Here is a 24,994-nt window from a genome sequence, read left to right on the forward strand (position 1 = left end):
AGAGCAGAAACTCTGTGTGACATCCGTATCTGATTTGCCCTAAATTTTGAAATACCAGATGGAAGTTACATTTAAATCAGACTTCATGTTGTTTGTCTCCTTTTTTTTTTTTTAGCTGAAAAAAAGGAAACCTGATCCGTGTCACATTCAGTTTTTTTTTCATGTGGAGATGCAGACAAAAAATCTGGTGAAGTCACGATCAGCCGGAGACAAAAACACTTTGGACTTTTGATCCACACAGTGTCCAAACACTCTGACAAAAAACTATGTAAGCCAAATCAGTCGAACCAAGCTAAGTAGTTTCATTACTTTAACATCTGAATTACTTCCATCCTCCTCTTAGGTCAATTAAGAACAATTAATTCTACTCTCAATATTTTTATTGAGAGGTTTATCAATATTTTAAGGCTTGTAGGCCATTTATTTTATAATGTAACATGGATAATTTGAAATTGCCTCCTCACAGACACACTGTGGTGGGGACATTTAATTTACTGAAAAAATGACTTGTAATGGTTTTGACTCAGAGTCAGAGGTCACATTTACTCAAGTTTGGAATTTTTACTCAGGCAACTTTGGAAACTCCAGGACACAATCTCTAGTCCACGAAGTGATTACAACACACCAAGCAAGCTACATGCGTACACGCATGCAGAAATCAAAGTTTTGACCTGTTACACATAAACTAATACTGCACTTGTGTCACGTACCCTCCCCCTCTGTAAAAGAGAGTGGGGGCCAAAAGTAGTTAAGCTAAAAAAAATAAATAAATAAAATAACACCTGATAAGCTTGCAAACAGTTAATTTATGGTACCAGCTTATGGGAGGTGCAGTAAGGGCCCTCACACATGAATACACACACATGCACACACTTGCACATCTGTCTCTGCTGCATGCGACCTGCTGTTTACCACCGATATCTTTGGGGAATTTGGGTTTAACTGCTTTGCCTGAAAATAACTGACCTGAAAATTTCCTGACTATCATTTTGACGGTTGAAAAAAAAAAAAAAAAAACCCATCTAAAACGTAATCAAACACTGGATATATAAAATGGAAACAGTTTTTTTTTATTATTCAAGGCAGCACAAACAAACGTACATTATAAAAATATGTCACTAAAATATATATAAAATGTCCATTAACACTTAACTATAATCTGAAAGACATAAAGAAAACAATTTAACAATTTAACAAAATACTGTGAAAATGAAAACAAATGTACAAACACACACACATTTGCTTGTAACCCATAAGTAGTCCAACACTGTGTATAAAAGTTGGAACCACAAAATAACACTGAAAAGACAAGATGGCACCTTTAAAAAACAAAAACAAAAAAAAACTAAAGTTAAGGAAATGATCAGTAGCGCCTTCATGAACACCATGAACAGTAAAATGCCCACAACAACTACACTGGAGGACGTGGCAAACAATCTGTGGCAGCCATCTTGCATGTACTATTGTAATGATATTGATTTAATAAGGCATTATCATCTCCACTCCCTGTATGTTGCTACTGCTCTGTTCATGTGATAACACTGGTATTAGGTTTATGGAGTAATCTCAATACAAACAGTACAAAATAATAAAAATAAAGAAAGTGAGCGACCACAAGATTCAGAATATTGGATTTCTTGAAGTGACTGAACAGCTGTCACTAAAGCCTCGCTTTAGTTCTTCTTTTTACATCTTTAAAAATAATAACAAATACATGAGAAGGAGTTAACTTTCTGAAGATGTGCTATGTTTAACACTGTGTTGTGTGGCAATTGTGCAATTACTTCAGTGAAACCTGTTATCCTGGAAACTACATATCATCATTATTATTATTATTATTATGATCAAGGATGCTCTGATTCTTTCTTATTATTTTGTACATGTGGGTCTGCTGAGCTTTCTTTCACCACCCGAGCAAATAAAGTATATCCTGTTCTTCCTAACCTGGAGTAGATATAACACACAAACACAGACACACAGACACACACACACACACACACACACACACACACACACACACACACACACACACACCTACATCATTATGGACAAACATCCTGGTGTCATCAATGACTGTATGGTGCTTTTGCTACTTTAACCGAGGCAACTCAAAAGCTTGAAGATACAGTGGTTACACAAAGCTGACAGTTGTCAGAGGTCCATGATAGTGCATGTGTAAGTGTGTCTACATAGTGTGTTGTGTTGTGTTTTTATGTATACACATGCACGTACAGTATGTCTGTGCAAGTAATACTACATACACATGTGTGTTTGTCTACGCATTAAGACTGTACTCCTGCTTGTAGCAGCAAGGCCGGCACACGGCGTTGACTAAGCCGCTCCCCAGCTGTAAGAGACAGATGATGAACTCCAGCACAGCCAAACCCAGTAAAACACACAGCAGAGTCACGTTCCACTCTACGATATGAAGCGGCTGAAGACACCGAGACCAAGTCTCTGGCTGCAGCAGATACCTGGAACACAAAGAGAGACATCAGTGTAAAGAGAGGATCACAGAGAGACAGAGGAAGGTGCAACAGATCCAGAAAAGAGGCTGTTGAATGTTGCGCTACACTTGTGTGCAACAGTGTGCTGAAAAACTAAGGAAAGAAGCTAGATGTTATTAAAATTGAAATTAGTGGACAATGATACAGAACCAAGTGCACCAATATATGAATGTGTTATTTTCTATATCAGGACACCTGAAAGTCTTTAACTCTACTTATTAGGGCGAAATATTAGGCTTATCACTATTTGTGAGCGTGTGTTAAAATGTCTTTTTTTGCCCAACCCACAGTCCAGAACCCTTGATTTGAAACAATTAGCTGTTAAGTGAGTTGTGCAATAACTAGTAACACAGCATGACGCAGAAATACTGTTGCTATGGTTACATGCCCACTGATTTAGAACTATATCTAAGACGTCATTTTACAGAGACCTGCTGGTCTATCCAAAAGAAGTATTGGTAATAAAAGATCAATATCAAATTCAAAAATACCAAGCTGATACTTAAATACTTAAGGTGGACTGAAATGGGTCAGTGGGTAAAAGCATTTCCATCTGTTCAGTCAGCTTTGTATGCCATAATGCTGTTTAATAATGGTGTATAATGATTCCTTCTTGCATTCCTTCATTTTCTTTTCCTCTCAGTAGTCTTTTGCAATTGTACTTGTGAAATTATTAGGAGTTAATATTAATCATAATACAAATTTTGCATCATAGGACTATGTTAAATGCTTTTACAGAGAACACACATGCCTATATAATAAAAAGCCTCAAACAAGCGTGTTTAAGTCTATCTGTTTTAAACAAAAACAATATTGAATGCTCTATTCGTTATTTTTTTGTATACACCGCAATGCCACCACACACACAGCACAGTACAGTATCTTCCTACCTGCCCTTCTGGTCTGCAAATGGGTACGACCATCCATAAGAGGTGAAGCACTGGGGACCCTGCACCAAGGTGAACCCTGATATGACGAAACAGTAGCTCGACCCCACCAGGCCGACCACAGCTGCCAACACGGACCCGCACATCTAGAGAGGAACACAGATACACAGTGTTTTTAAAGAACATGCACGTGTTTGGAAGCCTTTGTGGATATTTGAGCGACTGTGTCTCTCTGTACAAAGAGGAAGACAGGTGCTACAGAGACAGGTGCCACGCACGCACGCACGCACGCACGCACGCACACACACACACACACACACACACATCCTTACTGTTTGAATTGCATCTTTAGTACTGCCATAATGTTGTCTTTTGATTGTCTTGTATTTGATTTTATTGTGGTATGTTTTTATGTGGTTGTGTAATTATGCTGCTGCACTGCCAATAAAGATCTGAACTAAACTAAATACACACTCTCTCTCTCTCTCTCTCTCTCTCTCTCACACACACACACACACACACACACACACACACACTGCAGCTGTGCATGTGGCTTGAGTGGTGCGAGCCAAGCTTACTTTGTTGAGTGTTACCTAACAATGGGACCCTTGTTGAATTATCATAGCTGGATTAGCATTAGCATTCCACCCCATAAGGACACAGTGTTAGCTGGCTTATTGACAACTGTAGACAACTGTATTATGCTCCAAGTCGTGAGTAAAAAAAACAGGAAAATGGCGGTAAAAAAGGAACAAGGGTAAAAGAAAGTTTGGGACCTAAAAGCCATATATTTGATTAAGGAAACTGAAATGAATAATGGACTATGTAACAAAAAGAAATATATATGAACATAAAATGAAGAATTGCCAAATTTTTCAAACTGTTAATTACCCATTGAGACAAGTATGTACTTCACAATGTCAGATAGCATTGTATTAATCTAGTATAAACAAAATGAAACTTCTCTGCCATAGCATTAGCTTAGCATTAATGTCAACACTCCCAGATCTTGGTTACACCATAAAAACAGTAGATTTTAAACATGATTCATAGATTAAAAAGCATCTTACCATTAAGCTCTCGTTCCAGCAGCAGCTACATTTCCCCAGAGTAATGAAGACAACAGCTGGAACCAACATCTGGAAGCACAGAAAAGTACATTGTTTCACTACAGTTCCTGAACAAAAGCACTTTTAAGCACTTTTTGTCTATTGTGGATGGTAATTTATGGGGTGAGGGAAAATAACAAAGGTTATTAGGAGGCTTGAGCTGCATTCTTTTAGTCACATTTTGCTGCATGGACAGATTACCAAACTTTGACCCTGCTTCTCTTTGCTAGCAGTTAGCTAGTAACACATCTACCACTAGACTAGTCCCAGCTGTCAATCACTGTTCAAGCTAAAAGCAGTAAATGGATATTGCCTAAAGGAGGAGGAAATGAAAGATTTATAGATACACTAGCTGGGACTTATGTCCATTACACACTAAAAAACAAAAGTTAGATGAAAACAAACTGTCTTGAGACATGTTGGCTGAATCAAAACCATCTATCCTGTCTGGGGAGCATTTTACTGTCATGTTCAGTTTTACATTGTCAGATGGCTCAACTTTTAGCAATCTTATCAGCATCAGCTGTACTTATAGCCTCACTTATGCTTTGAACAAGTATAAGACATAGAAATTAGAACAATTTGACCTGTTGTTGATGCTACTTGAAAAATCAGGAATCACCGTACATTTCAGTATCAAATTTAACTAAACTTCACTTAATAGTTGTTGTAATATTTGACTCTGGTCCAAGTGATGCATCATTTGGCAACATGGTCATGTCACTAATGCGGCTAACACCGTCCTACCTAGTCATGTTACAGCTGACTATAACTGTAGAGGTATAAAGTGAGGACATGGTGGTTTGAAACATGATTTATGGTGGAGTACAAGCAGTCAGTGATGGGTAACACGAACACTGGCTGCATTAAGAGCAGGATACAGCCTGTACTGTACCAACAGCTGAGATACAGTGCAGTTGTGCAGGAGAGAGAGGGAGAAATAGTGGCAATCCTACATGTTTGTGTTCTATTCTTTTACTATTCTCTCCCTCCCTTTTTCCTCTCCTCGTCTTTCCTGTGCTGTTGTCTCTCTCCCTGAAGTCAAGGACTTTAAATCACATGCTAACAGTTGGAGGGAAGTTCCCAAGGTTTTACACACACACACACACACACACAAAGATCATAGGCATCGTTATATACACATCCTGGATGTCCCCCTAAAGCACCACAGAGGCAGAGAGAGAGAGACTGACAATACAGAGGGAAGTGCACAGCGAGAAAGGAAGAGAGAGGGGGGGAGGGAAAAAAGATGGAGGAAGGAAGGAAAGCTAAAGATAGATTTCTCTCAAAGGGGTTCAGTTTGCTCTTTGACTCTTTAACGTTCAGTCATTCCATAAAGGAAACCAAAGTGGAAAACATAAGGACAACAAGGAAAAAGTTAACTCAGACAAAGGGAAAAAAAAGGTATATTCATGTAAGAAAATCTCCTGCAGTGTATGTTAGCTCCTTTTGATACAGACAAACCCAAACAGATTAACTACTGTGCATTCCTCAAATACTGACTAGGCCCTTTATAAACAAACAGGCTTTTATTGGAGGAGTTTATTGCTAAATTCCCCTGCTTTAAAAGTAATCATATATCATATCTTAGTAACAAGTCTTAGAGTAAAATGTTTTGTGATCTAATCTCATTTGTTGTTGCTCCTGTTTGATGTCAATACAAAGTCAATATTTCCTCCATATTCACATTTTAAAAAATCTTCCATCAGTTCATGTTGCATGATCCCTCATTTTTATTGTGAAACACCTGTAGGAAGGGGAGTGTCATTTAGAGCAGCTTAATATATATCAGTGAATGAGAACACATGAGAACCAATAAAGTTTATCCAACTGTGTCTCCTACAAAATAAGCAGTGCCCTGTGGATATGAAAGTGACATCTAAAATTCAGGCTTCTCCCTCTCTCTCTCTCTCTCTCTCTCATAAGTGGATTTAATAATTCCTCTGGTCATTGTTCTACCTCCTCTTCCGGGTTTAAAGTGGCCAGTGCTTTCCTTTCTGTACTGATTAATCACTGCTATAAATAAAGTTTTCTAACAATGATGAATAGTGCAGCACCAAATTGTTTAAAACCTGTTTAATTGTTAATTTTAGCAGCATTTTACTGTCGAAACAAAGTCTCTCCTTCATGAGAAAGATATGAACAGCTGAGAAATGCCTTCTTTTTGAATGGTCCAAAACACACTTTTAGGCCTAGTGCTATAGTTGAAAGTCTTTCATATAGACTACAGTATCTATTTAAGTTACATGCTAAGACGTTCTGAACAGTTTTTCACTCTCACCTGCTCAGACTACAAACAAAAAGCAAAAAAGAAATCTGAATATTCTAGAGAGCGGACCTTCAGCAGGGTTAATCTTGTCTGGGAAAATACAATCTCTCCTCTGTTCCTGCTTAAAACCAAACTAAAAGAACAGCTCCTTTCTGCTCAGTCGCAGCATAAACCCATCAGATCAGCAGCATGTAGAGCAGACAGATTAATTCACACAGCACTTCATTGTTCTCAATAAAACAACTGCAGACACACTTAGAGTGAATGGTGCTGAAGGGGAGACAAGTCACATCTTTCAGGTCTAAAATCGTGTTTCTATCAGTCGAGCTAATGTTGTTTTAAGTAAATTACAACTAATCTATAAAGAGATGAGTGGATTAAAATCCTATTGACTTTAAATCAGCAGTGGTTGTATTTAATAAACACACTGAGAAAAATAAAGACGCCTCAGTTTGTCACCAATGGATCAACATGTACCAGCGTCTGTCTCTGCATAAAGGAGGAAGGGAGGTGGTAATCATTTTCAGAGAGAAAGTTCATGGCTTGACCATTACACAGAGTTTCTTCTGCAGTGACTCAAACACTGTCAACATTCACTTTGTTTTAAATGAGGAAAAAAATGTGGTTGAAACGTGGTTTCAAAAGAATTTCACTCGCTTTGCTTCCAGATGAAAACTGAATCTCATCACTGTTGATTTCAGCAAATTTTTCTCTCTCTACTGCAACTAATAGTGATAATTCTCACCATGTGGTACCAGTGACCTCAACTGAACCTACATCCATTAATTGTTTTAGCCTCTGCCAGGCAAAATAATCCAATCTGATCTGAAACCCCATTGCCCCCATTCAAAACCCCCCTCTATTTTTACCTTCACTTCTCTACATTCATTATAGTGAATGAGGATTTTTGTCACAATCAAAGTCAAATATTTTATACTTTGTATGGAGTAGGACAATTGATGTATTACTCAATGGTCCTACTATATAGAAATAATTGCAAAAACATTTCAGAGGCACAGAATTTAAACTTTGAGGATGTTAAAATGCCTGATCTGTACACCAAGCATCTCTGAAAACAGTGACTTGCATCCAATATGTTTGAAATTTTGAAAAGTAAATGAAGGTTTTGTCCAAAATCTTGTCATTCAAAAAGAAACAATAATTCTGGATATTTTTTATAATTAATTTTAAAAAAAAACAAAAAAAACAGCTGAGAAGCAAGCACTGGAAAACTGAATGACTGAACCAAGATTTTGGAGTGCTTTAAGTCAAAGGAAAGTTATCCCATGATATTAAAGTTGTGATTTTGGAGCCCCTCTCACTCCTTTCCACCACATTTGGTGTGTTTGGTTGAAGTCCAGTCAAAATATTGGTGATAAAATCCAACAACTACAGCTCAGTGTGCAATCATCCTCTCTTCGAAATGCCACTGCCATGACCCGCACCTAATTTTGGTTTGCATCTTCCAAACACAGTCGCCACCAGAATAATCAGAAAGCTGTAAAAAGCAGGTATCAAAATAAAGTCTACAAAGAAATCTAGATATATAACTGAATGACTAACTGGAGGACTTCATCAGCTCATTAAAATGAAAAACAATTCACTAACCATCAGTCCTCCACCTCCTAGTCCACCAAAGTACCAGATGTAGTTGGCCAGGCGGTCCTGCTGGATGTAGGTGATTGCTCCCATAGGAAACAGCAGCAGCAAGTTGGCCAGGATACAGCAGAGGGCCAGAGGCAGCAGTGCCAGACCCAGAGACCTGGCGAAAGCCACCGAGCAACACATTGTTCCCCCGAAAACAAAACACGACCGCAGGAAGGAGAGGAGAGAACTGGAATGGGCTGAGGAGAGCAGCGAAAGACAGACAGAGGGGAGGGAAGGGTCAGAGCAGCTGGGGAGCCAGGAAACAAAAACAAGTGTGTGTGTGTGTGTGTGTGTGCGCTGAACAGATTCTGCTTCCCTTACTGAGGGAGTTCTGCCATGACACAACGTGCGCCAGGAAACACACTCACAGGAAGGCAGCTGACCAATAGCTGCACAGAGTTCAGCCAGAAATATGAAAAATCCCACAAGAGAGAGAGAGAGAGAGAGAGTGTGTGTGTGTGTGTGTGTGTGTGTGTTTCCCACAGCCTCTCAGCCAGCAGGGCCTCACACAGCACTCTAAAGAATTAATTTCCCTCAGAATTACTAAATCATAACAACAGGTTGACATGTTTAAATACATAATCTGTGCATTTTCACCTAATCCCTTTTTCCTACATGGTGCACACATTCATGTTTGAACCTTTAGTCTGTAAAATGTCACAGAAAATGGAAAAAAAGCTCATAATAATTTCCCATTACCCAAGGTGGCATCTTCAAACTGCTTATTTCTTCCACCAACAGGCCAAACCCCAAAGAGACAGTCAATTGTCTCTGGTAATTAGTTTATTCAATGATTAGTTCATTGATTAGCAATTCTGATAAACAACTGATCATTTGAGTAGTTTTTTAAGCAAAAAGGCCCAAACTTCACAGGCTCCAGCTTTTTAACTGTGAATATCTGCTGTTGGTTTTAGTCTGAGTCTATAAACTCAGCGTCTATGGGTTTTGACTGTGGGTCACGAAAAACATGCAACAAGAATATGAAAACCCGGGTTCCGCAGAACAAAAGCATTTTCTGATATCTCATAGACCAAAAGGGTCGAAAAAATAATCTGCAAATGATTTAATGAAAAATAAAGTGTTAGTTGCAACCCTTAAATTTTTGATTGATAAATGACTTAAATGAGGAATAATTTAACATTATAGTTGACAACTAATTTTCTTCTGATCAAAAAACCAATTGATTGATTCATCATTTCAGCATTAATCTGCCCTTCACTTGTTTAGTAGATGCAGACAATGAACCAGAAATCCTGCACAATTCTCATTAAATTTTTGGTCCTCTATATGTGGCTGTCTTTGCTTCTGATTAAAATGTTTTATGTTCATTAATTAACTTAAATCTTTTATTACTGTTCTCTTGTTTTAAATGTTCTTGCTGTTTATCTAATGTTTCTTCATCTTTTATCTTTTTTATTGCTTTCGTATTTCACTTCCATCATGTTCATTAGTCTCCAGTTGTTTTATAATTTATATTTGTTCTATCTTATTATTTGCTTGTTAAACCCCCAAAAAGCACTAAATGCACTAATCTGTACGAAAGGTGCTATGTAAATTAAGTTTGAGTTACTGACTGATTCAAACTTCACGGTGAACAATAAACCCTCAACATGCAGTGTACAGTTCTAAAATTATGAAAGGATTTCCGCCCAAGGGATTGGAGATTTCTTTCAACTCCCGACACAAAAGTTTGTGCACTGCAGTTTAACAAGGACCAATAAATCAAAATGTTTTATACATGTTTCCAAATTCCCCTAAAAATCTTTCTGATTTCTTTCTGGGTCAGAATGAAACAACAGCTCAGCAGGTCTATGTAGGGCAATAGGGCACAACATGACTCCTCATAGTGCTGCGTCAGAAAGCAAGAGAGACTGTGTGCATGTGTGTTTCAGGGGTCCAGGATGTTGTGAGCTGCTTTCTAATCCAGCTGGAATGTAGCACATCCAGATAAACTGCGCTGTAAACTGGAATGGGCCACTAACAACCTGCACTAACAAGCTGTGTTAATTAGGACAGATTATGTGTGCATATGAGTGTGTGTGTCTGTGTTTGGGTGACAGAACACACGGTTCTTTATAGGAGTGCAGGGTTGGTACCAGGAAGGGTTTGGAGCTGTAAGCAGATCAACATTGAAAGTCCAACATCATGTTTCTACAGGGAGCGATTTGTGCTGAGGTGGAAACATGTTTGAGCCGCCTGCTCCAGAGTATAAGTGGCTTACAAGCTGTTTACCAACTGACTCATTTTGTTTCACAAAGCCACTGCATGTTGTAATATTATTTATTCTGTCTGTCTGTCTCAATACGCAAAATACCCACTTCCCCCTGCATGCTTGAAAACATGACACATGAAAACACGCAATGAAAACGATGCATCATATGAAATGAATGGAAAAGGCCATGTAGTGATCCAAATGCAAAAGACTAGAGGAGCAGGAATGCACACAGCTAATTTCATGGTAACATGCATTATAAACTGTGCGATATCTTTTGTTTACAGATGACATTTAGGCTAGTTAGTGCTACACCAGAAGCTGCACGGAGCATCCAAAATGGAAATGGTTTTTCCTCAGGGGGAGGCATGAATGTGCTCAGTAAATTTTATGATGGTGATGCTGGAGAAAAGGTCAGAGAATGAACAAAACATAAGGATTCACCCTCTGGGGACTATGAGTGACATCCCACTGATAGTTGTTCAGATGTTTTATACAAAGTTTTCAAATATAGTCCTTTTTGAGACATACTGCTCGGGACAGATGAGCTGATCAAACTACTGCTCAATATATATATTAGGTCCTGCTGAGGACAAAGTAAAATACCACATTACCTTGAGTTGTAATAGTACACTGCAACCAGGGATTAGAGCTACAAAATATTTATTATCTATGGACAACCAGAATTTCAACACATGCACATCCATCTTCTTCAGATGCTGAGATCAAAAAACTGTTACTGAGCTGAAATGCTCCCAACAGCATGAACCAGTCCTGTTTAAAGAATTAAGGCGTTTTGAGACCAAATCAGCTCTTCATTAGGTCCAGAGGAATCTATAGAGGATTGTAAGCTTCAAGAACAGAGAAGCAGTCAAGACCTTGAGAACTAAGAGTTGTTTAAAAATAAAGAAAATTTTATTTATAATTTGTAAAAAATATTAGGAATATTTCATTTAGCACTGCATTTGAAATACTGAAAGACTGATAAATCAGTTTGTTTTCAACAACAGCAGAAACAAATATTTACTTTAAAATGTAGGAAAATGATGCAAAAAAGATTTTGACTCAGTTCACATCACATTATTACATGATCTAAACTCTATTTCTTTATAAAATGTCCCCTTGAATAAAGATGCAGCTGTCATTTACTGAGGAAGGAGAGTTATATACAGTCTGTAATGATACTGCTGCCTTTTCAAACAAACAGCAGATCAGCAGTAACTAATTAAAGAGACTGTATTTTGGTTGAGCTAGTTTCAAACCGAGATCAGGAAAAGCATCCTCGATGTGTAATATAATGTTACACGAAGATTTGTTTTCTTGTTGCTGTTAAGAGCAAACAAAACCATCACAAAGTGCGAAATCTTTTACAAATCGATGCACTGCTCTGCTGCTGTATGTCACAAACTACATGGATGACATAGAGTAGTAATAAGAGTTTACATACATAAATGTATGTGTAAACATACAAGAGAACAATCTAGTAAATGCTGATACAAGAACATGATGAAATAAGACACCATTATGACCTTGGGCTATGACTGAATTATAAACCTGAACTGTTGTCAAGTTACACGTGGTAATAAAATCAATCAGCTGAATAAAGGTGCTCACAGTCTAACACTGATGCTATTTCTCCTCTACATTTCATTTGTAAGAATTTGCCTTCAGAAAGATTATTACTTCTGCAGAGGAGATGAAAGGAGGTGAAGTACGTCTAGTAACCCTGAGCACATCCATCAGCTCTGGGGTCTGATCCTGCCCACAGCACCCTGGTTGGATGATCGGCTTGACTGACAGATGGGTTCCACCAATCCCCCACTGTGATGATCTGTCCCCGCCCAAACTGAGACCTCTTGTGGCCTGTGTGTTTGAATGAGAAGATAAATGGGGAAAAAAATGCATTAAGCCCATTAAACTATCCCGTCTTTTATCTATCTGTCAGTAAAATGCAGTGTATAGCAAAATATTACAAGTGCAGCATGTTATGATCATGAGTTAAAGGTCTCTGGTTTGAGGGTGACAAATCAGCCCATAATTATGCAGCACTGTATTTTTTTTCTATAATGTATAGGTGTTTAAAAAAGTTGTTTTAGTGTCTGAAATGGCTCCCTGGGTGTTTTATTTCAGTTTAAATTCATATAAAAAAAAACCTCTGGATACCTCTGGAGAAACTGTACCGCATATTAATATCATCCATACAATAAAAATAACATAAACTCACTGATTGAGTAGCACACAATAAGACAAACTATGCTTCTGCAGATACGAGATATGATAAATTAACAAACAGAATATTTATATATATAGATATGATAAAGACAACAGCTATGAATTAATATATCAAAGGAATATTTTAAAATCTTAAAATAAGTTGTGGGATGAAGGTGGCAGTTAGGAGGTGAGGAAGATACACACAGTTTTATTCTTCTCCGATGTGCACAGTGATGAGCCGTTTGACCTTTGGTTCCTTAAATTGGATTTTCTTGTTAATGATTATCAAAACATACAACGATTAGTGTCATTACTTAAATGGCAGGGCCACAGGCCAGAGAAGTACGTAAAACCAGCCTCACAAAGCTTCAATGGTTCACTTTAGTATCATAAATTGTGCAATTAAGTTGTCAATAAGTTCATAAATTAGCACAATTTTTTTTCATACCAACATGTTTGTCTTTGCATGCTACATATCTGGTATCAATTTGAACTTGTTGGCTCAAAGCATTAAGGAGTTACAGCAGTTTATGGGATGTCTGTCTTCCTCATTAATATGCAAATATATGCAGACAGATGCTTCAAAATCTAATAAGAACATCTAGTGCCTGCGGTGTAAGTATGTAAGTTTTCTGCTATATATTTTTCTTTCATTATCATGTTCATAAGGATGTGTTTACATCCTCAGAGTCATGGACGCCAGCATGATGACATAATGTCCCACATACATATGTGTTTTCCATAGCTGACTCCCAAAAATTTTACTCTAAAGAACCATTAGCAAGAATTAATATCAGAAATTAAGCACTCTACAGTAATTTACATTTAAATGTTCTATTTGTTGCTCTACATTATGGATGCATCATTGCAGTACAGAAATGATCAAGAACACTGGCAAAGCTTCTTCTCTGCATTTTCCATTGTGTGTCACTGAGCTGGATTTGACAAGTGATTTGGTCCTTTCCACAAAGGGATATTGCCCAGTGAATTTTGGCTCAAGTTCACTCACATGTTCATGATATACATAAAAGCCACAGAGCAACTTAACTGACCCAGACCGATGCCAGTGTAGGAAGGAGGAACAAATAAAAACGTCCTGTCCTGTTTGCAACAGGAAGCAATAGTGTTTTGGGGAACTGCGGTCTAATCCCCGTGTCAGCCATGATCTCATTTGTCTATGGTCATTAATGTAAAACAATATAACAATTAATGTGACACATTAACTTTTGAGCAGGCTACAAGCAACACCCATTTATTATAAAATACGTCACCAATGAAACAAATGATAAAACCTCGACTTGTATTTGCCTGAGTGCAAAATCTTACTAACTGTTTGCAATGGTCTTCATACAAAAACGAATGAATGAGTGATCTTTTTTTCTGGAACAATGACAAACTTCACATGTAAAATATACTATGTAAGTATTAAAACCAATTATTTTGTACCTGTGATTGGCCAGCGGACTTTTTGGCCCCGTCTTTTCAGCTCCTCTGCCACCTCCTGGTCGACCCCCTCCTCCAGATTAACCCACCACTCCTCAGCTGGACACAAAAAGTTTGATCACACCATGATTATGACAAACAGTGCTCTATAAAAACATGGAACATAGCTGTGTTTTTACAGAAAACTCCCATAATTCTCACCTTGCATACCCCTTAAGTTACAATACGTGCTCATCAGAGCAAGGTTATGAGGTAATCCGACTTCCACCCATATAAAAATACACGGCTACATCTTTTATGGCCAATAAACAAGCACTTCGGCATTTCATTTTTGAATGACTATAAATATGACAAATATGATAAATATATGTAAAGGTATTTTTACTAATGCTATATTTCATATACTGCGGAGGGATTAAAAAAACTCATAATTAGACAAAGCTATTGGACGTGACTACAAATCACATTCACTGTTTTCTCTATATGACTACAAATTCTGTGCTTGTTAGTGAATCAGTTGTACCATGATGGACTGTGATAACGACAAACCAGAGCAAATATAAAGATAATTTTCTTAAATTAATTAATCTTATACAAATTTATACAATATACTATAACCACATTAAATAAATGTCAGTGTGACTTATCTAATCAGGAGAACTCACAAGAGGAAGTATACCACCGTACAGTATTTTGACTAAACACACATAATCCTTAATCATTAATAAGAATATAGTGTTCAGCTGTATGTATGACATTTAAATGATGATAAAATCTGTTTGAAGTGTGTGTGTGTGTGTGTGTGTTGGCGGCAGAGTGTTTGTACTTTTTAGGTCATATTGTACATAGACTCTCGGTGCGTCCAGAGCTTGTTGAGGATTCATCCCGAACTCCAACATGTTTAACAACACCTAAACACAAGATCAACATCAGTGGATTCAAACATTACAAATGTAAGGCTGAACCAGAAACCACCAGGGTACCACTGTAAAACCCAATGCAAGTACCACTAATGTGATGCACAGAAAAAAAAAAAAGAAGCTAAATCATACAATAATTAGCGTTAACTCTTTCTTCCCATGCCTGATTTCCTGGTTACTGTGTACCTGGATGTGTCCTTGCGGTTGCATAAATGCCCCCATGACCCCGAGTGCAGCGAGTAGTCTGGGTTTTTCTGACTTGGTTGCAGAGGTAGTGAGGAGCGCAGGTATTATGGTGTGATATGGCCGTTTCCCCCCAGCAACACAGTTAACATGGTTAGGATGCAGAGAAAAGCTGGCACCGCGATTCTGATATAGGCAGAAAGAGATTTCATTAACACATTATAATGATACATACAATAATTCAGCCTGTTCATTTACATTTTTTGTTTGTTTTTATGTCTTTTTTGAGAAGCAATTTGGAAATTCTACTTTTGGTGAATAAGTTGGATAAGTTCTATGAAGATAAAATTCAATATATATTACCATGTTACTACAGCAGTAGGTCAGGTTCATGATTACCAAAAATATTTCCAGGTTAGTGTACAAACGAAACACAAACATGCCATTCATTCCTGCTCTTCTCAGGTAATGTTATTATGCAAAACAGCATAATAAAATATGAAAAATTGTCCCTTCTTTATTCATGCCTGGTGTTTTATATGTCCTTTTTGTGTCATCAGATATTCCCACACTTATGCTGCTCATCTAGTAAATGACTACTGTACGTCAGCATCACACTCCAGTCCATCTGTTCATCTATTAATAATCTGAGCATGTTTTATTTAAAGTATTATAACTTTATTTAAATATCATGTGGAGACAAGAGAAGAAAACCAGTTGAAAGTTCTGCTGTGGGATTTTTACACACTGTCTCAATTATGCCTGTAGAGATAATTTTATTTGATTTTTTTTTTAAACTTCTAATTCTTTCAGTGATTTACAGACAAACATAGACTTTCAATGTATATATATAATAAATAAAATAAAATAAATAAAAAATACGTTCTACAACGTTGACATATTCCATAATATTATTGTGAGTGATTATTACTCCCCCTATAAAATGTATAGGGGCCTGTGTTATGTTTCTTATATTTTTAGTTTCCTGGCAGCTTTAACTTAAAATTGTAAATCACAGCTTGTGCTGACAGTTTGAAATGTGCTGAAAAAAGATAAAAAGTTAATGCAAAGAAAGTCAGCCAAAATGAACCTGGAATTATTCATCAGATCCACTGGTGTTGCCACCTACTCTGCAGTGACTCAACAGCTTGTTAGTTTTGTTACCCATTGCTACCTTACGTGCGCACACATACACACACACACACACACACACACACACACACACACACACACACACACACCCCTTTCCAACCCTTCAGACCTGTAGTGAGAATCCACAATCTTTTGGGACCAGCCCGCTCCCAAAGCCCATGTACGTGCTGTTCACAAATGAACAGGCGTTCCCCTGACTGTCAATCACACAGAAATAGACTGTGTCACTTCCTGTGATTAGGCCAGGCTCCACTCCCTCCATGGCCCTACGAATACACACATACAAACACAAAATGTTTATATTAAAGACACAAATGATTAATGATGATGGTGATTTTAATTATCATTATTATTCTTATGTAAAATCCAGCCACAAATAACAGAAAGGATAAAATAGTTACATGGTCATAAGATGTTTTAAAATATTTATTCTTTTATATAAATGTAAAAAAAACTACATTATTTGCTTTTTCTCTCTAATGATGTTTGCACAACAGAAAAAAACTTTAAGGAATTCTTTAAATCATTTAAAGACTCTCTGTGGCTCAAAATGAGGTGAAGATTTTTAAGACGAATCTAAATGAAATATTTTTATTGAATACCCTTTAGAGGAGGCACGACTGCTATAACTTGGGATAATCTTTATGGCTGTGTGCTTTCTTACCGAGCCTGTCCTCCCACAGTGTCATCAGTTACAAAAAAGAAACGCTTCAGCCTGTAGCAGCATACATCACTAATAAACTATATGCCACCCTTGATTCAAAAGCATTGTATGGTGTTGGCTGAGAAATCTGATTGGGGACCAGCTGCATGTAAGCCCCGGTTTTAACCAGGTTATTGCATTGCAGGTAAACATGATTTGTAATTTCCTGCTTTCACTTGATTTCTCTCAGTTACCTGGTTTATTATGTGTATATATATATATATATATGTGTCAACACAGAGACTGCAAAGACTTTCTTACTGTTCATGTTAATGAGAGACATTAGTCTGATGTAGGGTTGGTTGAATCATTAAGGTTGGGTTAGGTAATACTGGAAGGTGTGGGGTTAGTGTCAGTATTTGTGTTTGCTGCTTAATGCAGTAATAAACTCTCAGTAATTTAAGTTTAGTAGAATGTGTGTGCGTGTGTGTGTGTGTATGCGTACGTTAAGGGATAATTATGTTGTTTTATACTTTTATAGTCTATTTGTCTTACAAATGATAAAGACCTACAGTTCAAAGTCTACAGCACTGAACAGTAAATACAAATTGCTTCCAAAATACACACACACACACACACACACACACACACACACACACACACACACACACACACACACACACACACACACACACAGAGCAGACAGAGCAGTGGCGAAGGGAAGAGGTATGAAGGGATGAGCTTTAAGGTAGTGAAGAGGTAAAAGTCTACAGTCCTATCTAAAGTCAACAGGCCACGACCAGTACACACTGGTACTAACGGACACACACACATAAACACACACCTTTCCATGCTGATGTGCTGTGCTCGCCGATGGCTGTAGCTCTTGTCCAGTAAGGTTTCCAGTGGGGGGGTCACATGGTCTGGATCGCCCAGGTAACGCAGAGCATCTGTTAGAGCCAAACGCACAGCCTCCACCAAAACATGGACATAGTCAGAGCTGTTGTGGCCCATAGCTACACACACACACACACACACACACACACACACACACACACAAACACAAACACAAACACAATCAAACACAATCAAACACACAGTTGCACACAAAAAGATGCTTGAATTTTCAGAAATCAAATTCCATTATCCTTTCACAAACATTGTACTTTAATAATCATGCACAGGGTTTATACATTGTACATACAGTACATAAATAAATAATTAAAACTTTTTTTCTCCTTTTTTCCTTATTTGACTTGAGTACCTGACAACAGATATTTGACACTGGGATTTATTCCTTTAACAGTTATACAATCATTGTGTTTAAACTTCACAAAGTTTAAACTTGTTTTGCTCTGCACTTCCAAGTAATCAGTTCTCAAACAAAGAGCTAGCTCAAGATCCCTCATGTGATGATGAAGTGGACGTTGCTGTTTTTTTATTATTATTATTTTAATTTATCCCTTATTTATTTCTAATGGTTCAGTTGTTGCATCTTCAAATATAGGATAAATATAGGATTGTTCTCTTCAAAGACCTACCAGAGACCAAATGTTCATAACAGCAAAAGTTCATGAACTTTTTGGTGTATCAGCCAATACCGAATAGCAAAACACTAATTACATCAAAGTGACTCTACCAAAACTCCATCCTTACAACCAACACTTAACCAACTAATAAACTGAATCAAATTATGTAACAATACAACTTCAACACAGATTCTTCAACAGATCTTTCAGATCTAAGCAAACCTGACTTTGTTCCCATAAAGTGTGTGAAAAACATTTTAAAACTGTCACATAAAACAGCTTCTTTTGCTGTAGATGCAATAGCTCCATGTCTAATTAAAAGATACACAAGACTGAAATATCTATATGATATTCAAAGTAAAAGCTCATTATGGTCACATTTCTGTAACTAGATAACCTTAATGTAACACTGATCTACTGCACATCAGCCGACGTCAGTGAAATGTTTTCTCTCTAGTTGTCTTGTTTTAAGATAATGTGTGGACCAATATATCTCTTCACTCACCACGCTTTGTGCTTGTTACTGCAGCCCAGTGTTTTTGCCCTGACCAGTTTGAGATGGTGGTGAGAGGTAGATCAGAGCCAATAATGACACACACAACATGAATCAGACACCTGATTGTATCACGCCCATGTCCAGACAGATGTCAGATTACACTGGAGACACTGAGCTGGCACTGGTTTGGTGGCTGTGCTAGTTTCTCTTTGAGCAGGGAAGCTGCTCAGAATGGAGCCATGATGCAAAAATCAACTGTTATTAGAAATTCTATGACTGACTGATCAATGTTATGGGATATGAATTAGGACAAACGGATCTCACATCTATAAGTAACTTATCTGAACACTCGATCCTGTCTTTAAACAGTCAGTTAAGGACTTATTTTTACATCTAACTTTATTAGTATAGCCATGTAGATTTTTGGTTTTATGCGTTTTGGAATTTCAGTGCTAGAAACATAAAAATATACACAACAAAAGCCACTGGTCCTTCCAGAAACAATCCTCCCTCCACTCACTGTGGATCTGATACTTCAGAGTTCATTAATATTTTAAGCAGCACAAACAGAGGTCCATTCACTTCCACATGAGTTGTGGAGGACATGGGTTTCAGAGGCGGAAAGCTCAAAATCCCAGTACATAACACTTTGCTTCAGTGTCCCCGTGGTTACCTTTGAGAGGGAAGTTCTCCAGGATGTTGAGCAGCAGCAGGGCAGCCAGTCCCTGACTGTTCGGAGGGGGCTCCCACAGACGCACCCCCTGAACACACAATGAGTCATTCAGTCTGCTGACTTCGTTATTAAAGCACAGATACAATCTATGGTCTATGGTCGCCCACCTCACCTTGTATTCTGTGCTGATAGGGGTGATGACCTCACTGTCGTGGCTGCTGAGGTCATCCAGGGTCATGACTCCACCGTGTTGGCTGATGACGTCAACGATGGCTTGGGCCACTCTGTCTTGGTAGAAAGCTGCTTTTCCCCGTTCACCCAGCTCCTGTCAAGACACCAGTCCATCAATGTTACAACTAATCACTCTACTGGTCAATCAATCAGTTTATCTCTTTTCATCCATCTACATATTTGAGTCACAGTTGAAAAAGTTAATATTATAATGATTAGCATGATGTAAGACCACACTAATCCATAGTTTTACAGTTATGCAGGTGACGTGTCCACTATTGTGTATACCCACCACTCCAATCAATGTTAATGAATGAACAGGAAGGGGTGTGTGACTGTGTGATTCTGCACCACAAAGAGGCAACACACACAATCATCGCTGAGGAATGAGCGCTATGATTCCATGGAAACCATCCATCAATGAGGCTGAGGTCACTGCTATTGTTTTCACTGTCAGGACCATGAGTGTGTGTGTGTGTGTGTGTGTGTGCACGTTTGTGTGTAGGGAGCTGTCATGGGTGTAACTTGGCAGTTTTCATGCATTATTGCATTACTAATGAAAGAGTGTTTGATGTAGTAATACAAAAGAGCAACAACCAGTGCATGCCTTAATGGTGAAGCACAAGCAGATGAACACGCACGTGGTGAGGTCAGCCATAGTTCGACTGACGTGTCAGTGACAGACTTGCATTGTCCACACATACAAACAATCATGGTCGCACATTCGTATAGGGGACAGGAGAGTAGAACTTAGAAATTGCAGTGCAACATCACAACATCTAAGTTATGTTTCAAATAATTTTTGAAATTACATCATTGAAACATTTTTGCTGCTGTCAAACTCAGAATTTCATGTTGGGGGATTTTGTAGTTTCCATTCTTTTAGGTCGCTCTTAAGTTTTATTCTAAGGTGGTAGAGGTCTATTCACAGGTATGTGAAAATTCTCAATCAGGTTGTAATAATTGATATATAACCTTCAGTTCTTTATTCTTTTATTTTCACACTGCCTTAAATTATATTCCCCTTAAAATGTATATTTTATGTTGTATATAATGTGTGAGTAACCAACATAGGCTAACCAGCGATATAAGCTACAAACAGAGGAATTGTTTTGTGCTGATGATGGCTTATTGCTGAAACACGTTTGTGTATTGCCCCATATTATTCAACTATGAGTGCCAGCATTTTCTTTATCTTGCTGAAACAGAAGGAATGTATCTTGCCATATTTGGTGAAAACCTGACTGTTTGATTCATACTGATCACAGCGATAAGCTGTGGAGAAAAGGCTTTATTTATTTATGTTTTCATACTTTTCTGGCCATGGTCAAAATTAGTCACCCTCACACCCTGGGAAATTCATTACAATGAATTCTTTACCATCTCCATCATCATCGCTTATTATGTCCTTCCCTTCATCCACTCTCTTCTATTCTGTCTCTCTCTCTCTTCACCATTTCCCTTTTGCTTTTTTTGTTCCATCCCCGTAATCTTTTCCTTCTCCTCCTTTCACTCCATCCCCTCCATTCTTCCCTCTCAATTTGCCTCAATCAATGCTCTTCCTATTTTGCTCATCCCTGTACAGTCTATATCCCCTTCATTTATCTTCCTTGTTTTTCTTCCATGTCAAATCCAACATCCTAGTGGGGTCAGGGGTTTTTACCCAGTGTGCCCCTGGGTTCATGCGAGATCTTCCCATACAGAAGACTAAGTCAAGTTTAGAAAAGCAAACAACCTCTGGGAGGATGCGAAATGAGCCCAGTGGGATCTACATTGTTCTGTTTCCTTCTTGTCTTAATAACATAAGTTCAGAAAAAATGTCCCAGTGCTCCTCACATGACCTCTGATTCTGTGTTTTTCTGTTTTTTGTTTTTTTTGTATTTCATTTACAAGGATTTACCTTCAGGGTCCGGGCCAGGGCAGGGTTTCTGAATACTTGTCCACATTTGGGCGCATGATTATCACTCAGCAGGTCCCCACCTAGTTCCTTCCCTGCATCTCTCAGAGCAGACGCCCAGTTTGCCCAGTGGTGAGCTGTTACCTCGGCAACAGGAAACCCCACCTCTGCAAGCCCCACCGCCCCACTCAGCAACTCCTGAAAGGACAGCTGGGGAAAAAGGAAGAGGAAACACACAGTGATTACCTCACAGGAAAGCTGAGCACTGAACAGGAAGAGTGAGTCATTGTTTTGAGAAGAAATATGTGAAGACTGAAACTGGTTGTAATTTTCCCTGAGGGTTTTCAAGAGAAGAAAAAAAAGCATTAAATTCATCTCTTAATTGTAAGGGATGTGCCAAATTTACCTCAATATTTTTATTCTTAATATACTTCTACATCAGCTAGTAATTTACTACAATTTTTGATATTTACTTATTCACAACAGAAATTTGAGTGGACATGCACTGCAAAGACACCATCCATGTTAAGACCTTGTAACACCTTAATATTCATTTTAAAACAGAAGTTCAAACTGCAGGCACTGGCACCATATCCAAGCTTTTTTTTCCCAATTTAAAGCTTTTCCATGCACACAATCTCAGGCAACATTATGCTACTAAACTTGAAGGGTAGTATGCTAGATGCAAGGGAGAGGAGAGAGAAAAAATTGTTGTTCAGCATTGGAATGAATATAGTTTAATTTATTCTTGAGAAAAAAAGTATCAAGTGTTCAAACAGCTCCCCTTGGAGACAACCTGGCCCCAAATTAAAGGGGCTACATGTAAGTTTTCTCTGTCACCTTGCATGGTTTCTTGGGAGTGGGTGGTGGTGATTGTCGCTTGACACGAGCTTCAGCCACCGTTTATAAGACAAGAGATTACAATATGCACTCTGAGCAGCACTACATCTTCAGGGCAGTTTACAGTGATTCGCTATTGGAAAGTGAAGAGACAGGCCGGTGCTAGCTGGTTAGCATGCTAACTTCAATAGAGGAAAAGACGTGATAGAGACAACAGTCAACATTGGTGTTGCTTTCCTCAGCTCTTGCTGAGTAAAGGAATGAAGTTTGATGCTGAACTCACGTCTCTTCTAGACTGGTAAGTAAACAGCTATGTAGTTAATAGCTATGTAGCAATAGTTAAACCTACAAATAGTTCTTTTAAACTGTTAGACCCCTACTTTAAAAGTTTGCCTATACTCTTAAGAACCTGCGGAAACCCTACCATAGATGGCTATGTCACTGCTGTTTTGACCAAACTGAGTAAATATCAAGAGCCCAGTGATAGTTTGTCCACACCTTGTTTATATATCCTTGACTGACCTTTAACACCACTGTTTAGAACACACAAGAGTCAAGAGTCCTACTTCCAAGTGTGTTTGTGCATGTAAGTGGTGTGTGTCACCATGGTTCCTTTTGCAATGTGTTTACATTTAAGTTGTTTATGACATGTAAATGATTATGATAGATGGGCTGTTGGCTACCTGAGTGTTGCATAAAACACACCAGCACAAACAGTTCTACACAATAAAACACACAAACACACACAGTCAAACCTTGTGGCTACCAAACAGCTGGACAGTGTCACACCAACAAGCAGGAGCCCCTGGTACTGTGACATTCAGTGCATCAAAAGGTGAGGGAGGGGTCTTTGCAGTGTAACCACGGCCTTCCAGGAACTCCAGGGTCTGGGTTCTGGGTGAACGACCACTGAGGACACAGAGAGTGGCTCAGCCAATCATTCTGTATTAAAAAGACAATTACAGCTGCACGAGAAGAGTCTCCACCTGCCGTTAATTCCTCTGATCTCTCCGGTTTTTCCGTTGTAGAACAAGCAGAAGGCATCTCCACCAGGGCCGGTGCTGCACGGCTCTGTTACCGCCAGTGCTGCCGCTATGGCAACCGCAGCATCTGCCGCATTACCACCACACTTCAGGACATCTGGATGCAAACACATATCCAAGAGTAATTGATATGACTGACTCACATTAACATTCCTGGCATAAATGGAGATCACCTGAGTCGTTTTATGAATTTACTACACGTGGAGTGATTTTCCACTGCATATTAAAATCCCTTGGATTTACAAATGAGCTAGTTTCAAGGCAGCCACCCAAAATACAACAACTAAGACATGTTTTATCACTTGCTCCCGGTGGTATTTATCCATGCCAACCTTTTTGGTTTTGTATGCACAGTTTTATGCACATATTCATTGCTGAAAAAGGGGAATCATTTATTTTCACTATAATTCCACCCATAGGTAACACAATGACAGAATGTATGACTATTCTGTCATTGGTTTCAACGATTAATCGATTATCAATAACATTGCAGTACACTGTCACACACACACACAGTGTGGGGTTTGGCAGCTTTTAAGTGCTCCATAAGTATAAAAACAATATCTTCTGCACCAAGTGGTCACAGCGTTTCGTGTTAATTCCCTTTAGTAAGGTGAAATCACTACTTTAAAACGCCCTCTGTTTGTTCAGTGTTCAGTATTTCCGGTCCTACTGTTTTCCTCAGTGGTAGCTGTTGCGATAGTTTGGAAGCTAGGTCACTATCCGCTCCCTGTCTGTCTGAATCTCAGTGGATTCTCACGGTTTGTTGTTCCAAAGTGATGCTATTTGTGTTCATTCGTTTCTGCTATTATGAACTGAAACAGAAAATTTACACGTGTTTGAAAAAACTGTGAAACATTTCCAGGAGATTGTTGTTTAGCTGCCAAACATCTAAGATCTCTATGGCAACTGTTTCCACTCACCTAGACCTATACTTGAAGCTAGCGTCTGGCTGGACGCTGCACAGCCGTGTAAACACACTACAGGAGACCGACGAGAGGAGAAAGTCAAGCCGGTGTCCATCCCGCTTTAACTACCAGCGACTGTTGGCAACAACTAGGCATATAACACGACAAAAAATAAACCGTATTGGACTTTC

At 38.5% G+C, this 24,994-nt stretch overlaps 1 protein-coding gene across 1 annotated transcript; it reads right to left on the reverse strand.

Annotated features, from left to right (window-relative positions):
* Window positions 1-1,073: 1,073 nt before the first annotated feature.
* LOC111229479 (glutathione hydrolase-like YwrD proenzyme) lies at window positions 1,074-24,989 on the reverse strand. The gene is made up of 15 exons (XM_022755850.1): window positions 24,819-24,989; window positions 23,839-23,992; window positions 23,608-23,761; window positions 22,016-22,222; window positions 20,057-20,209; window positions 19,885-19,972; window positions 18,031-18,202; window positions 16,653-16,809; window positions 15,395-15,577; window positions 15,115-15,199; window positions 14,291-14,387; window positions 8,381-8,543; window positions 4,465-4,533; window positions 3,398-3,540; window positions 1,074-2,474 (listed from the first exon to the last, which is right to left on the reverse strand). Exons 1-15 carry the CDS (start codon window positions 24,916-24,918, stop codon window positions 2,276-2,278), a joined length of 2,124 nt encoding a protein of 707 aa, XP_022611571.1. The 5' UTR covers window positions 24,919-24,989; the 3' UTR covers window positions 1,074-2,275.
* Window positions 24,990-24,994: the final 5 nt, after the last annotated feature.

Source organism: Seriola dumerili, unplaced genomic scaffold, assembly GCF_002260705.1.
Source record: "Seriola dumerili isolate Sdu_G_001 unplaced genomic scaffold, Sdu_1.0 BDQW01000002.1, whole genome shotgun sequence".
Taxonomy (NCBI): Eukaryota; Metazoa; Chordata; class Actinopteri; order Carangiformes; family Carangidae; genus Seriola; species Seriola dumerili.

Coding starts and splice junctions, on each gene's coding strand:
- LOC111229479 (XM_022755850.1), bottom strand. CDS start 24,918: ATGGACACCGGCTTGACTTTCTCCTCTCGTCGGTCTCCTGTAGTGTGT. Junction 22,223..23,607: donor AGCTGTTTGGTAGCCACAAG/GTTTGACTGTGT, acceptor CTTTTTCCCCAG/CTGTCCTTTCAGGAGTTGCT. Junction 14,388..15,114: donor TGTACAATATGACCTAAAAA/GTACAAACACTC, acceptor TTTTGTGTCCAG/CTGAGGAGTGGTGGGTTAAT.